The sequence below is a fragment of the Dasypus novemcinctus genome, chromosome 27, assembly GCF_030445035.2.
Source record: "Dasypus novemcinctus isolate mDasNov1 chromosome 27, mDasNov1.1.hap2, whole genome shotgun sequence".
NCBI classification, from domain to species: domain Eukaryota; kingdom Metazoa; phylum Chordata; class Mammalia; order Cingulata; family Dasypodidae; genus Dasypus; species Dasypus novemcinctus.
This window is the reverse complement of record NC_080699.1, coordinates 14,510,589-14,523,512: the sequence shown is the minus strand read 5'-3', so window position 1 is coordinate 14,523,512 and position 12,924 is coordinate 14,510,589. Positions and strand designations below refer to the sequence as shown.

Genomic DNA, 12,924 nt, shown 5'->3' with positions numbered 1-12,924 from the left:
TCTTCAGCAATTTAAATATCTCACATAAAACTTATTTCTTGTGTTGGGCTTGATTTCTTTTTTCTATTTTTGGCTTGATTTTATTCATGAAAATTTCTTAAATAATCTAGTTATATTCATTGTAACATTAATACCCTAAAATATTAATATATCTATTACAGGTTGGGTGTAGGGAATCAATAAACTTTAAAAGGTAATTCTTCAATTTCAATTCTAGCAAGGTTTTGTTTGGGAAAAGATGCCAAATATGATTAAATAAACACAATGGAAAGAAAAAGCAGCCACATCACTGAAAGCATGTCTGAGATCAGACACTGGTCCTGGTCTTGGCTTGGCCTTGAGCCTCAGTATTCCAAGGTCACTGCCCTCTGGCCTTGAGCCTCAGTATTCTAAGGTCACTGCCCTCTGGCCTTGAGCCTCAGTATTCTAAGGTCACTGCCCTCTGGCCTGGGGCCTCAGTATTCTAAGGTCACTGCCCTCAGGCCTGGATCTCAGTATTCTAAGACGGTCACTGCCCTCTGGCCTCCCTACTCAGAAAAGTAAATATTGTTGGACAAAAGCAACTTCACATTCTTATATGAGCTCATAGTGAAATCATCTGTCTAGTTCACAAAAAGCAAAAAATGAAAAACCAACTTTTAGAGCACAGAGGTTGCACTGTACAGTGGTTGAGTGTGTGGACTCAGGACGGCCCAGGTGCAAATCCCAGCCCTGCCACTTACTAGCTGTGTGATCTTGGCAACTTACTTAATCTCTTTGTGCCCCAATTTACTCATTTATAAAATGACAATAGCCATAGTAACGACTCTGTAGGGTTAAGGGAGAACGTAATGCTTAGAAATGTGCCTGGCACATAGAAAGTTCTGTACTACAGGCTACTAATGGGTTTTTATTTTTCCAGGAGAAACAATCTGCCATTAGCATATCATGCAACAATATTTATAGAACTTTTAATTTTATATATTGGTCAAATCCATCCAAATAAGCACATTTATAAATTAGGTGCTGAAGTTCTGGTGTTGATGCTAGAATTGTATACCGTTATTACCTGTCCAATGAGAAATCAAATGCTATTTACAGTCTGTCACTTACATTATAAGCCCATGAGGTAAGCACAGGTGGAACTATTATAGCAATCTAGTGACTTGAAAGACTTGGCTTAATAAAACCTATGGCTGGCTAGTTATTTGATGGTAGCAGCAATACTGGAATCTACATAATTAATTCCTTTTATTACTAAGACCCATATCTTATAAACACTTTGTACCCTTTAGATGCACTAAAAGAAACCATGATTAAAATTCACTGCAATTTTAATGTAGCCTTATATTTAACCCATTATGAAAGGTTTGCTTTGTTTGAAAACATATGCTTTAGAAAATTCCATTACAGCCTTGTAAAAGGAGAACTATCTTAAAAACATAAAATGAATGTCATCACAATCATGATGATATAAATGAGTAAAATTAGAGATGAAAAGGGACCTTCAACCATTCAAATTATTAGTCTACTGTAGAATCTTATACAAAAAAAAATTGACTCATATTCTTCTTTTAGTTTTAGATGATTTGGATAATAAACTGGCTCAGGAGCAATCTCCAAGTTCAGCAAATACCACAATGCCTCTCAACCATGGATCGAGAACACAGTTCAGTCATTTTTACTCCAGTGGGAATAGGCCCAGTAACATCCCAGGAAGTCACAAAAATCGCTATAATGAAACTTCCAATATGTCTATTTATGACATCCTAAGACCAGGAACCCCTAGGGAAGGTTTTAAAACCTTTTCTCCTAGAACAAGGACAATTTATGATATGTACAGGACAAGAGAGCCCAGAGTCTTAAAAGAAGATTGTTTACAAAACCATACATTTGGTACCTCTTCTCTGTGTTTTGACGGCAGGCAACGATCAGCGTCCCCAGCTGCGGGGCATTTCACAACAAGAAGCTTACATTTCCTAGCCACAGCTCATAACAGGAGTGGGTTTATGCCACAGAGCTACCAGCAGAGCCCAAAGAGAACTCCTTTATCATCCATCATGTGGAACAGGTCAGATTCTTTTAGAGATGAGCAGAACCAGGAAAAGTTCCTGAGTGGACCGTCACCAATGGAAGTTGACCCTGCCAATCAGTATAGGTATCCTAGAGGTCTTCAAGAGAATAGGAATTATGAGTTTTACCGCTCACAGAGTATTTACCAAAGCGTGGGTTTCAATGCCCCCGTCGACGGTGCCATGAGTCCAGACCCACTTGATAACTCAGAGAATATGCCATTCTACCATCAAGACAACCCATTTGCCAGGTCTTTCTTTAGCAGTACCTTTGGACGAAGCAGAGAATGGAACTTTGAACAAAGTTCTTTTTGGGGCCAGCAGGAAGAACATTCTTCCTGGTCTGACTTTCATCAAAACAGTAAACCATTTGCTTCTTCTGGCAGAGACTTTGAAATGATTTCCACTGAGGCAAATGGTACATCAGCTGTTCATGGCCACCGTGTCCCTTCTCAGTATTGGAGACCATTTTCTCCTGGTAATGGACCACAAGTTTACAGAGGCCAAGCAGAACCATGTGCCTCACAGTCTGATTTTCAGACAAACACATTGGAGAGCATGGAGGTATCTCAAGGAAATGGGAGCCCATCACCTCCCCATTTCAGCACACCAAATGTTTGCACCATGACCGGTTCAAGCTATCACATCAAACCTGGTGGGTTAGAATGTCAACAGGATACTTCCCCGGTAGAAGTACATGTAAATGAAGACGCTTGCTCATTTGGAATTACTCAGGCCCATGCATCCACATTCAAAACTTCCTTCTCCCAGATGCCTGATAAGAAAGGGAATTCTCAAAATTCCAGCTCTCTGAATGCCACAGTTACTTTGCAAGAAATTATTCCCAGTAAGCCTGCCTATCCTCCACTAAAGAGCCATACAGACGTTATTGGGACCAACAGTGATTCAGTTGATTCTCCGCCTTTTCCTGAAAGCCAGCCCGATATCTTGGGCACAGAAGTGAATGATGTGAAAGATCTGCATGAGTCTCCTTCAGAAAAAGGGAAACAACTGAACAAGATGGACCAGACAAACACAACGGGTGAATCACCACCTCCCCTCTCCCAGGACTTGGGCAAGAACAACAGATTTGTCTTTAACGCATCTACCACTGTAAGTTCAAAAAGGCCACCCAGAGACTTCTCCAGGATCTCCAAAGTTTCTATATCACCCAGAGATAAAGCCAATGAACTTAAAAAACAAAAGAATGTCACTGGGAACAGAGAACTTGGCTCTGCCATGTCTCTCTCTTTCATTCAGGAAAGCAAAACCTCACCATCTTTTCCCAGCCCAACTCAACATTGTCACCAGGAATTAACAGAAAGTAATGAAGACATCTCAAGCATTGTTAAAAATAATCACTGGACTTCTGAACCTACTAATAATGAAAAGCCTGTCATTTTAGATCCTGAGGGAGAACAATGTACCACAACTCATTCTACCACCTGCCAAAAGTCTGCCAACAACCCCAGTGTCTTGTGTAGTTCTTCAGATCTGTTATCAGATGCACTACAAGACTCCTCACTATCAAATAGTTCTTTGCTTGATGCTGTAGTGATTCCTTATCATAAAATGTTCTCTAGAAGTCCTTCAGGAGAAGATCCATCTCTGGGAGAAAAAGAAGGCAATGTCAGCAAGAACCAACATAATCAGTTTGCCGTAAGCCCTTTAGAAAACCAAAAGAGTGATGAGAGTCATGTGCCTGTACATAATGAAGTGGTTGATGTTTTCAAATGCCATTCAAGCCAACCTTGCAGGGATGGAAAGGGAAAAGGAAAATCAAGACATCGGATATCTTGTATTGAAAAGTTAGGCAAAACAGAAACTAGATCAACACCCACAAGTGATAGCCGTATCCTTGCTGAGGTGAATCAAGGTGATTCCAAGGTCCTTGAACCTCACATGATTTATTGTACTTTACCAAGAAAATCACCCGGTTTTCTCATCCATGGCAGGAAATCAGAAGATAATATAATGGCCACTTCAACTAGGAAGGGGCTATGTCCATTCCAAATGAAAAATAGTGTGGAAGATCCAACAGGGAAGGACACATCAAACAAATTCAGTCCTGCTTCTCCTGAATTCTCCGAAGTAGTTTCAGACTCCATCCCAATAGCACCTGTGGCTGCAGAGAGGCTGGCAAATAAGAAAAGCATTGGCTCTGCTGCTGTGAGGAAAGAACCACTCCCGCTCCTTATCAAGAGGGCTGCGTCATGCCCCTCAGGGGAGGCAGATTCCTCAGTTGGAAGAGATGAAAGGAAAAAAGGCTCGGTTTCAGACATGGATTCTTCTGCTCCTACACCAAGGCCTTGGGAGAGAGTCGTTAACCCCACGGACAGTGAGTCATCTGTTCAGGATTGTTCTTTAACCAAAAGCTACCACCCAAAGGGATACTCTCAAGACTGCGCTGACAAGGATAGTAAAATTGCTGCCTTTGGGACATTTTCCCTTTCCAATGAGCACCCTTTATCTTTTTCTTCAGACATGGCAGGAAAGGAGAGTGGGAAAACATTACATAAATATAAGACCACTAGCACGTTTTCTGTTTCTAGGGATGAAGATCAAGTAAAATGTCTTGAGGTGGTTTCAGTATATTACACTCTACCGAGGAAGCCCAGCAAAAAATTCTGCAGTCTCCTTCAAAAGTATACACAAAATATCGATTCCCTGGCAGAATCACCTAAAGTGGGGGCCGGAACGTTTCCGAATGCTTCAGAAAAAGCCAGACTAAACTGTTCTCCACAAAGGCCATCAGGAACGCCTTCATCTGAAGGTCTAAGTATCCTGGCTCCCTCCTCCCAGGAGAACAGCCACGGTCTTTCACGCACCCCTGAAAGTAACACTGCTTTACAATTACCAAATGGTGGGCTCTCAGAGCCCACGTCACAGGACACGGCCTCGGCTGCAGCAGATGTTTCTCTTTATAAAGGAGAATCTAAATCCAGAGAGGCTTTACCAGATGACGTTGCTAAAGCAACTCAAGGTGATTCATTAAGCAGGAGAGGGAGAGGGAAAAAATTGCAGCATAAAACCCTGCATAATTCATCAATGCTTCAGGGAAAACAAGTTAGAGAGGGAAAATCCAAACATTGTCAACAACCCATTAAATCAGGTAATGATGGGTCCTCTCGTCTTCCATCCCGTTTGGGAGATAATGTTGAAAATTCTAGAACAGTCAGATGTCCTGGGGAAGGCGTAGGTAGTGGTACAGCTGTTACATCTCCTGGGAGTAGAAAGAGCCCTCGGAGAGACGTCATCACGGAAACAAACTCAGTGCTGGAAGCCGCAGATGACAGCTCCAGTGAATCGCACTTCAGGGAAGGCAGAGGGGCTAGTAAAGCAGTTTCTGACTCCGAAAGCCAAATCTTTGCTCTTATTTCCACTTTGGATCAACTACAGCTTGACGAGGAGATGTGTTCAGATAAACCGGATTTAGCGAATTTACAGACTGAACCCAAAGAAATACCTCAAAGCAGTCAGGAGGTAAATATGACAGAGCTCAGGAAGGCAAAAGAGGAAATGCCTGAGTCGGCAAGGGATCAAGTTGTACTTCCTAAAGGAAGGAATGAAAATAAACCCAGTTTAGATGACCCAGAGAAAGGAAAAAACAGATCTTCAGTGAGACACAAATCGGCAGCCATGTCCAAAGCAAACAGAAAATTCCCAGCTAAAAATTTAAGCCCCAGAAGACATGTAGCTACTATTTTCCTAAAAAATGGAAGCAGATCTGGCATCGACGGCCTATCTCTTGGCGCATCAGAGGGCAACCCACCGTCCCCTGCGCCTGCGCCAACGTCTGCAGAGAACCCAGGTGGAAGCAGGTTGAGTCACGACGGAGCGGACGTGGAGAAGTCGGAGGCTGCCCTCCCGGTGACTGGAATTCCCAACAGAGAATCATCTGTACCGTTCGGTGAGCAGAACTCAAACCTCAGTATTTCACAGCCGCATCGGAATGAGTTTAAAAATATCTCGGCGTCCCCACGGAAGAATGAGAACACCAAAGATGTAACAGTGGCTCCCACTTTGGAAAGAGAGTCAGGAATGCTGGCCCAGCCCGCGTTCTCCAGCCTCGGGGAAGCCAACTTCTCGGACCCTCAGAGGAAGCTGAGCCTGCCTTTTCCTCTGGAGCCTGCGTGGAAGTGCCCCACGATCAGCATCCCACTGGCTGGCTGGCAGCAGCGGCAGAGGAGGAGCGCCTCACCTCCAGGGTGGGAGCCTGAGCTGTGCCTCTATCGTTCAAAGAGTTTAAAAAGCCTCCGTGCACAAGGGGATCCGCTAAGCCAAAGCCACCCTCCAAAAGCCAGGGAGCGCCACTTTTCTGAAAGCACTTCTGTTGATGAGGCCCTGAGTCAACTGACCCTTGGGAATGAATTCCCCAGGAACCACGGACACAGCCAAAGATTCAAATCTGTGTCTGAGTTTCCCTCCCGGGATGAAAAGGAAAGTTGGGCTTTGTATAGTGACAGAACAAAAACAGCCCCCAAGTCTGCAACAGCGACATCCAGACCTATTGGTTACCAGATTTTTGGGGAAGAACAACAGTTGGCTTTCCTGGAGAATGTAAAGCGGTCACTCTCACAAGGAAGATTATGGAAACCAACTTTTCTTAAAAACCCTGACTTCCTGACAGGTGCTGTCATTAGCCCTCCCAACACATCGGAGTCCTTCAGCTCAAGTCCTCCTAGCAGGACGATGCCACGAGACAGCTTATTTCCAAAGGAACCACTTAAAATGTGTGGGGAGGACCCAGTGGACTCAGATTGTGGCACAGACACAACCACAGATGATGAATACTACCTGGACGAAAATGATAAGGAGTCAGAACTGTGAAGGCTTTTCAGTAAAACCCATGACCCTCCCACCAAAAGCTTGTAACAGAAATGAAGTGGGAATGTGTATGTCCGTGGGAAGGCTAGAGATGAACGATCTTGTATGGGCAGCCCTGCTCTGAAACAGCCCAAATTCCCTTTCTTCCCCTCCACATCTAGTATATATACTTCCTGAATTCTAGCACAGTGGATGTTTGTTTGGAGGTATTCTCTATTTTCTCACCCTGTCTATGTTCCTTGGCTTTTCTCTTGTTTTCCCCCAAATTCATCTCTACTGCACCAAACAAGTTTGACTTTCTGCTTTATTTTCCCCCTAACTTTTTCACACATTTCATTGTGGGTTTTTTTTTTTTTTTTTTAAAGAAGGTACTGGGGATTGAACCCAGGACCTTGTATCCATGGGAAGCAGATGCTGAGCCCCTGAGCTACGTCCGCTCTCCTCATTGTGATTTGCAAAACGAATATCCTGGCACATGCAAAACATTGATTATCCAGCACAGCTGCAAAACTCTCTATTTCTTTTTCCTGTCAATACCCTCAACCTGTTCTTTAAGTATGGGATGTGTTACAAAACAAGGTGCAATTTAAAACAATGCCTGTACAGATGGCAGCTGCGTTTCAGGATGCCTGCTTAGGAGGGAACAGAACTGAGGGACAGCTAGCTAGCCCTGCACCACTGCAGCTCTCTCAGCCCGTTTCTTCCTATTATCCCAGAAACATCCATTCTCCCATTTTCAGGACAGAGCACTACGTTCCAGGTGGGGCATTTTCATCACAATTCTCAAGTAAAAGCCTTGGCCAAGTCCCTGAAATGCCCAAGTCACACCCGACACTCTGGAATTGGTAGGCTTCTCAACAGGATCATTTACCAGCCCCATGGGAAATTCCTTGGGGCCTGTTACTGTGATCTGTTCAATAATTTATCTAGACTAAATAACTTCTGATACCCGCTGATAATTTGGCTTTCCTAACTCTTTAGTTGCCATGTGAAGCTTTTGGGGATTTCTCGCCTCCTAAATCAGGGTAGAGACGAATAGATGGTGGTGAAGATAATTTGCTAGTATTATATAAAGCATCTCCTGTTGAACCTCAGAACTATGAGAGGCAATGTGAGTGAATTTCACTCCATTTGATTTATATTTACTTTCTGGTTGAATTTTATTTCCCACTTCCCTCACCAGTTTCATTTATATAAATTAAGGCTAATGATAGGTGTTGGGGAAATATAAAAAGATCTGGAACCAATAGGAATGCGAGAAAGCACTATGTTATTATTATCCTCCTAATCCTTACATAGAAGCAAAATGCCAAGGCTAGTTTACATTAGTCCCATGAAACTCAAAATGAGTGAAAATGTCATAATTAACATAAAAGCTATTCCTTAAATCTGTAAATTGTTTTAAGGTTCAGGCTCTGACCAACCTTAGGCTCAAAGAAACTGATAATAGAATTGTAAATCAATTGTTCTGAATTTTTCAAATTTGTATGGTAAAGTATATTTCTTTGTCTTGTGCATATTTGGAAATTCTGCCCTTTCCTCTTTTCCTATTTATCTGATTATTTAAATTTTTATAAGCATTACCTCTGTTCTCTATAAATTTTAAGATATTCAGAGTTAATATTTTAATATTAAGATACTTGGATTTTAGCAATCGGCTTGCAAGTTCTTTTTAGGTGAATATTCTGAGACTACATGTATTCTACGAAAGGTGAGATGAATATAGTTTATTTTTCAGAGAGTTCAGGATATATTGACAGGTAGATAAATTAAGGTGAAGCTAAACAACTGTTTCGGGACCTGGATTCTTTACCCTGAAATCTACTGTCTGAATTCAAAGGTAATATTAGTTAGACACTAGTCAGTTGCACTGTTTGTGGTTTGCTTGGCTCAAGAACCAAGAAAACAGAAAATTCAGGAAAATAGCACCTTCTCTAGTTCTATATTTTTATAAAGTACTTCGTTAAAGAAGTACAGCAAATTTCTATGTATTTTAACATACAGACTGCTACTTTTTAAATGTACATTTTGGTATAGCTATGGTAATTTATAATAGCCATTTTTATATTCATAAATACATTGTTTTCTAAAAGATATCGTTATAAATATTCACATAAATGGAGTAAATATTCAAATTAATAAGGGAACCAATACTAATAAATATCTTATAAAATTACTAACTTATTTAGATAATGGACTTCTATAAACATAAATTTTACACTTTAAAATCCATTTAAAATAGGATTTAATGAGATTTATTTTCCAGTTTAGAGATTTCCCTTTAAATAATTTACACTATAAATACATTGGTGTTGCTAAAACTTTAATTGCTACTAATATGCTTTTGGTTGTGATAATCTAATAAAAATGTATGTAAAAGGTAAATACGTGTCTATACTGGTGGTGGTGGAAGAACGTCCATTTAGGTTATGATGAAGATGGAAGCAAATTGGAAAATTCATACCTCTATGAAAGTGGCATCCTCTGTTGAATAAAAAGGTCTTATTGCTAATAGTATATTTTTAATAATCATAATGCTTCAGGATATTTCATGTAAATGTACAGTGTAAATATGTAAAGATTTTACTTTCCAAGCAACTTTGGGAATGTATTGCTCTTTGTGGTTGGCAATTCTATGTTTCTGAAATAAATAAGCTTTAAGCACGTTCTTTAAAACTGTCAAATAGTCCTTTTATGTACTTGTTCTCAAACCTGTTCTTTAGGTATGGGATGTGTTACAAAACAAGGTGCAATTTAAAACAATGCCTGTGTTGAAATAAATGACTTAAACAGATGCACTGTTTTATTTGGCCTTAATTACCATCCTCAAATAACTACTTTTAAGAGTGAAAGGCTCAGGAAAAATGACCCCAAAATGGGCAAAAGTATCCTAATAAATCTTTCTGTTGGCTATTGAATAAGATCAGCCATACGGGTGATTTTATAAAACAGTGTCTTGCATCTCTCCTTTGTATCAAAAAGCAACTGGCCCACATTAGGAAATCAATGTTTCATGTTACATAATAGAGGAAGAACGAAGCAGGCCTGGCATTTCTTTCTACAGCTGCTCACCTTTATAGAGAAAAAGAGGGATCTATTTCAACTTTGAGTCTCATCCACTGCCCAGTAGCACTGATGAAAAATAAGCAGGTCTTTCTAGTTGCATGCAATGTTAATTCTTACTTTAAAAAACAATAATAGATTTGTACTAATCTATCTCTTCTAGAAAAACAATTTAAAGCCATTTCTCTACCAAGGACAGGACAGTGTCATCATATTGGATATGGATAGCATTTCATTCAAAATATTTTTACTATTCTTTATTAAAATTTAAAATACGTTGGATCAGCCAGCACTTTTAGTTGTAAATAGAATCCTCTCTAACTAGTTCAAGTGGGAAAGGATTTATTAAAGGTTGTCAGGAGCTGAATCACGTCCCACACAAAAGGCATGTTCAGGTGCTAATCCCCCGTGGTGGGGGTGGACTCCTTTGTAACTAGGACCTCTGAGGACGTTTCTAATTAAGGTGAGGCCAACCTGAATGACAATGGGCCTCCAGCTAGTACGCCCGGGTCCTTAAAGCAGAAGAAATTCGGTCACAAGTAGGAGACAGAGGGGAGAGAGATGGCCACGTGATGGAGGCAGGGATTGAGTTAGGATTTGCCGCAAGCAGAACACCAATGCTTCAGAGAAGATGCCCTGCTGCCGACACCTTGATTTTAGATGTCTAGTCCCCAAACTGTTGAGACAACCCGCTTCTGTTTTTCAAGACAACCAGTTTGTGATACGTTGTTACAGAGCCCTGGCAACTGAAGACAACAGGGGTACTTTACTCACACACTCCCTTGCTCACAGATTCATTGGGAAGGCTGAGAAGAGAGATTTTAAGCTGAAATTCCAGGATCAATTCCTAAAACCATGCCACAGCACTGGACTGCCAAGGAGCTGTTGTCTCTATTGTAACCAGGAAGATGCAGAATCAGGAAGTCTAGTGAGCCAATCCACTGAATTGCCAGGTTCATTTGCCCCAGAATTGCCACCAGTGTACAGATAAAAGAACTACTATGTATGAATGCACATGTAAGGATTTTTCTTGCTACAATGTTTATTGTGGCAAAAACTGGAAACAGGGAACACCTAATAAGAAATGACAATGTATACGGACCATACACATACATAATACAATATCATGAAAAAATGAGTGAAATAGAACTATATCCAGAGAGGTATTCACCAAATGCAATGAATGTCTCATGATGATGGATGATGGAGGAGGTTGTTTTTATGGGCGAAGGAGTGGGGTGAGGGGGGTGGAGGGTATATGGGGACCTCATTTTTTTAATGTAACATTAAAAAAATAAAGACAAAAAATTTTTTTAAAGAAAAAAGAACTTTATCAGTGGATTTAGAGGAATTTCCATGAGGTGACATTGAGTGAGAAAAGCAAAATCCCATTTTTTTGTAAAACAATGATCAAAAAGCCTACAAATGCATGAGGAAGTATATGTTTTAGATTATTAATGTCAATTGCTTTGTGGCCACATGGGGATGGGGCAGAATGTGGGAGAACAGGAGAGAAGGGAGAAGGAATAGCCACGACCTCCTCCAATAGAGAAACTGAACATACACACATACATACATATATAGGATTATATTTATACACGAGTAGAATTATATATTAGTTTGGGTATACACATAAAAAATTAAAGAATTTTTTAAAAAGATTTACTGTCCCAGAGAATCCACGCTATTTGTTTAGTTATGATATTTGTACTTATTCTAGGAAATATTTTTGTTTTAATATAAATGCTAGCACTAATTTTTCCTCCAGGCCTCTGCTTTCTTAACAATCTCTTCCAGAATATGCTGTCATTCCCATCTAGGGTAAACTCAAGTGCCTCTGTTTTTTTTGTTTGTTTGTTTGTTTTTGCTTCCTTCAAGCGCCTCTAGTAATAGACACTTTTCTCTTTTTTCTGGGAACTCCATTCCCTAATATCCCTAGGCCACATTTTTACTGTGGGAAAAAAATAAAAATTGATTGGTTCAGGGATGAGTGTCTTATTCAGGCTGGACCAATGGGTAGTTATGTTTTACAAGGTAATACCCCATATTATGAGGGCTAATATTTAAATCAATTGTCTCACAACCTAAGTTCTACCCTATGGATTGTAATATCTGGAGGGACTGGGACTGAGTTTATAGCCCCAGCACCTTGCATGACATAAATATTATTGAAATATCAGTAAATATTATTGAAATAGTCACAATTAATTTATATACATTTTATGTGATCTAAGCCCTGTATAAGGTTTTTAATAGTTGATGGCACTGAAAACAAGGCTACTCTGTAAAATTAAAAAGAGAAATTTATTATAAAGACAAGGGATGTCTCAGAAAGCAAAGGTGCAGATGCAGCTCAGCCACAAGAACGAAGTGTCCTGTGGCCTATTGCACTATAGAGAGCCTTGAGAGTTCTCTGTATTTTTCCTCCATTTTCAGTCTACAAGGCAGAAAATGGTGACATTTACATTGTCTCTGATTAAGAGAGCAGTCAGTTACAAGTTGAAATTTCCTAACCTTGATTTTGAATTCCCAGGAAGAGGGTTCTGATTGGTTCAGCTTGGGGCAGGTCCCAAACCTTGGGCAATCAACTGTGGACATGGGTTAGGGTCCTGCTTTACAAGTGGACATGGGTTAGGGTCCTGCTTTACAAGTGGACATGGGTTAGGGTCCTGCTTTACAAGTGGACATGGGTTAGGGCCCTGCTTTAGAAGTGGACATGGGTTAGGGCCCTGCTTTACAAGTGGACATGGGTTAGGGCCCTGCTTTACAAGTGGACATGGGTTAGGGCCCTGCTTTACAAGTGGACATGGGTTAGGGCCCTGCTTTACAAGTGGACATGGGTTAGGGTCCTGCTTTACAAGTGGACATGGGTTAGGGCCCTGCTTTACAAGTGGACATGGGTTAGGGCCCTGCTTTACAAGTGGACATGGGTTAGGGCCCTGCTTTACAAGTGGACATGGGTTAGGGCCCTGCTTTACAAGTG

General features: G+C 40.7%; 1 protein-coding gene across 5 annotated transcripts in view; it reads left to right on the top strand.

Moving 5' to 3' along the window:
- Window positions 1–9,672, top strand: part of EXPH5 (exophilin 5) — a 98,693-nt gene extending 89,021 nt beyond the window's left edge. For all 5 annotated transcript variants that reach the window (XM_071212317.1, XM_004470854.4, XM_058289254.2 and 2 more), the window contains one exon: window positions 1,558–9,672. In XM_071212317.1, coding sequence (XP_071068418.1) covers window positions 1,558–6,881 — 5,324 coding nt within the window. In that variant the 3' untranslated portion in view covers window positions 6,882–9,672. The remainder of the gene's footprint in view (window positions 1–1,557) is intronic.
- The last annotated feature ends 3,252 nt before the right edge of the window (window positions 9,673–12,924 follow it).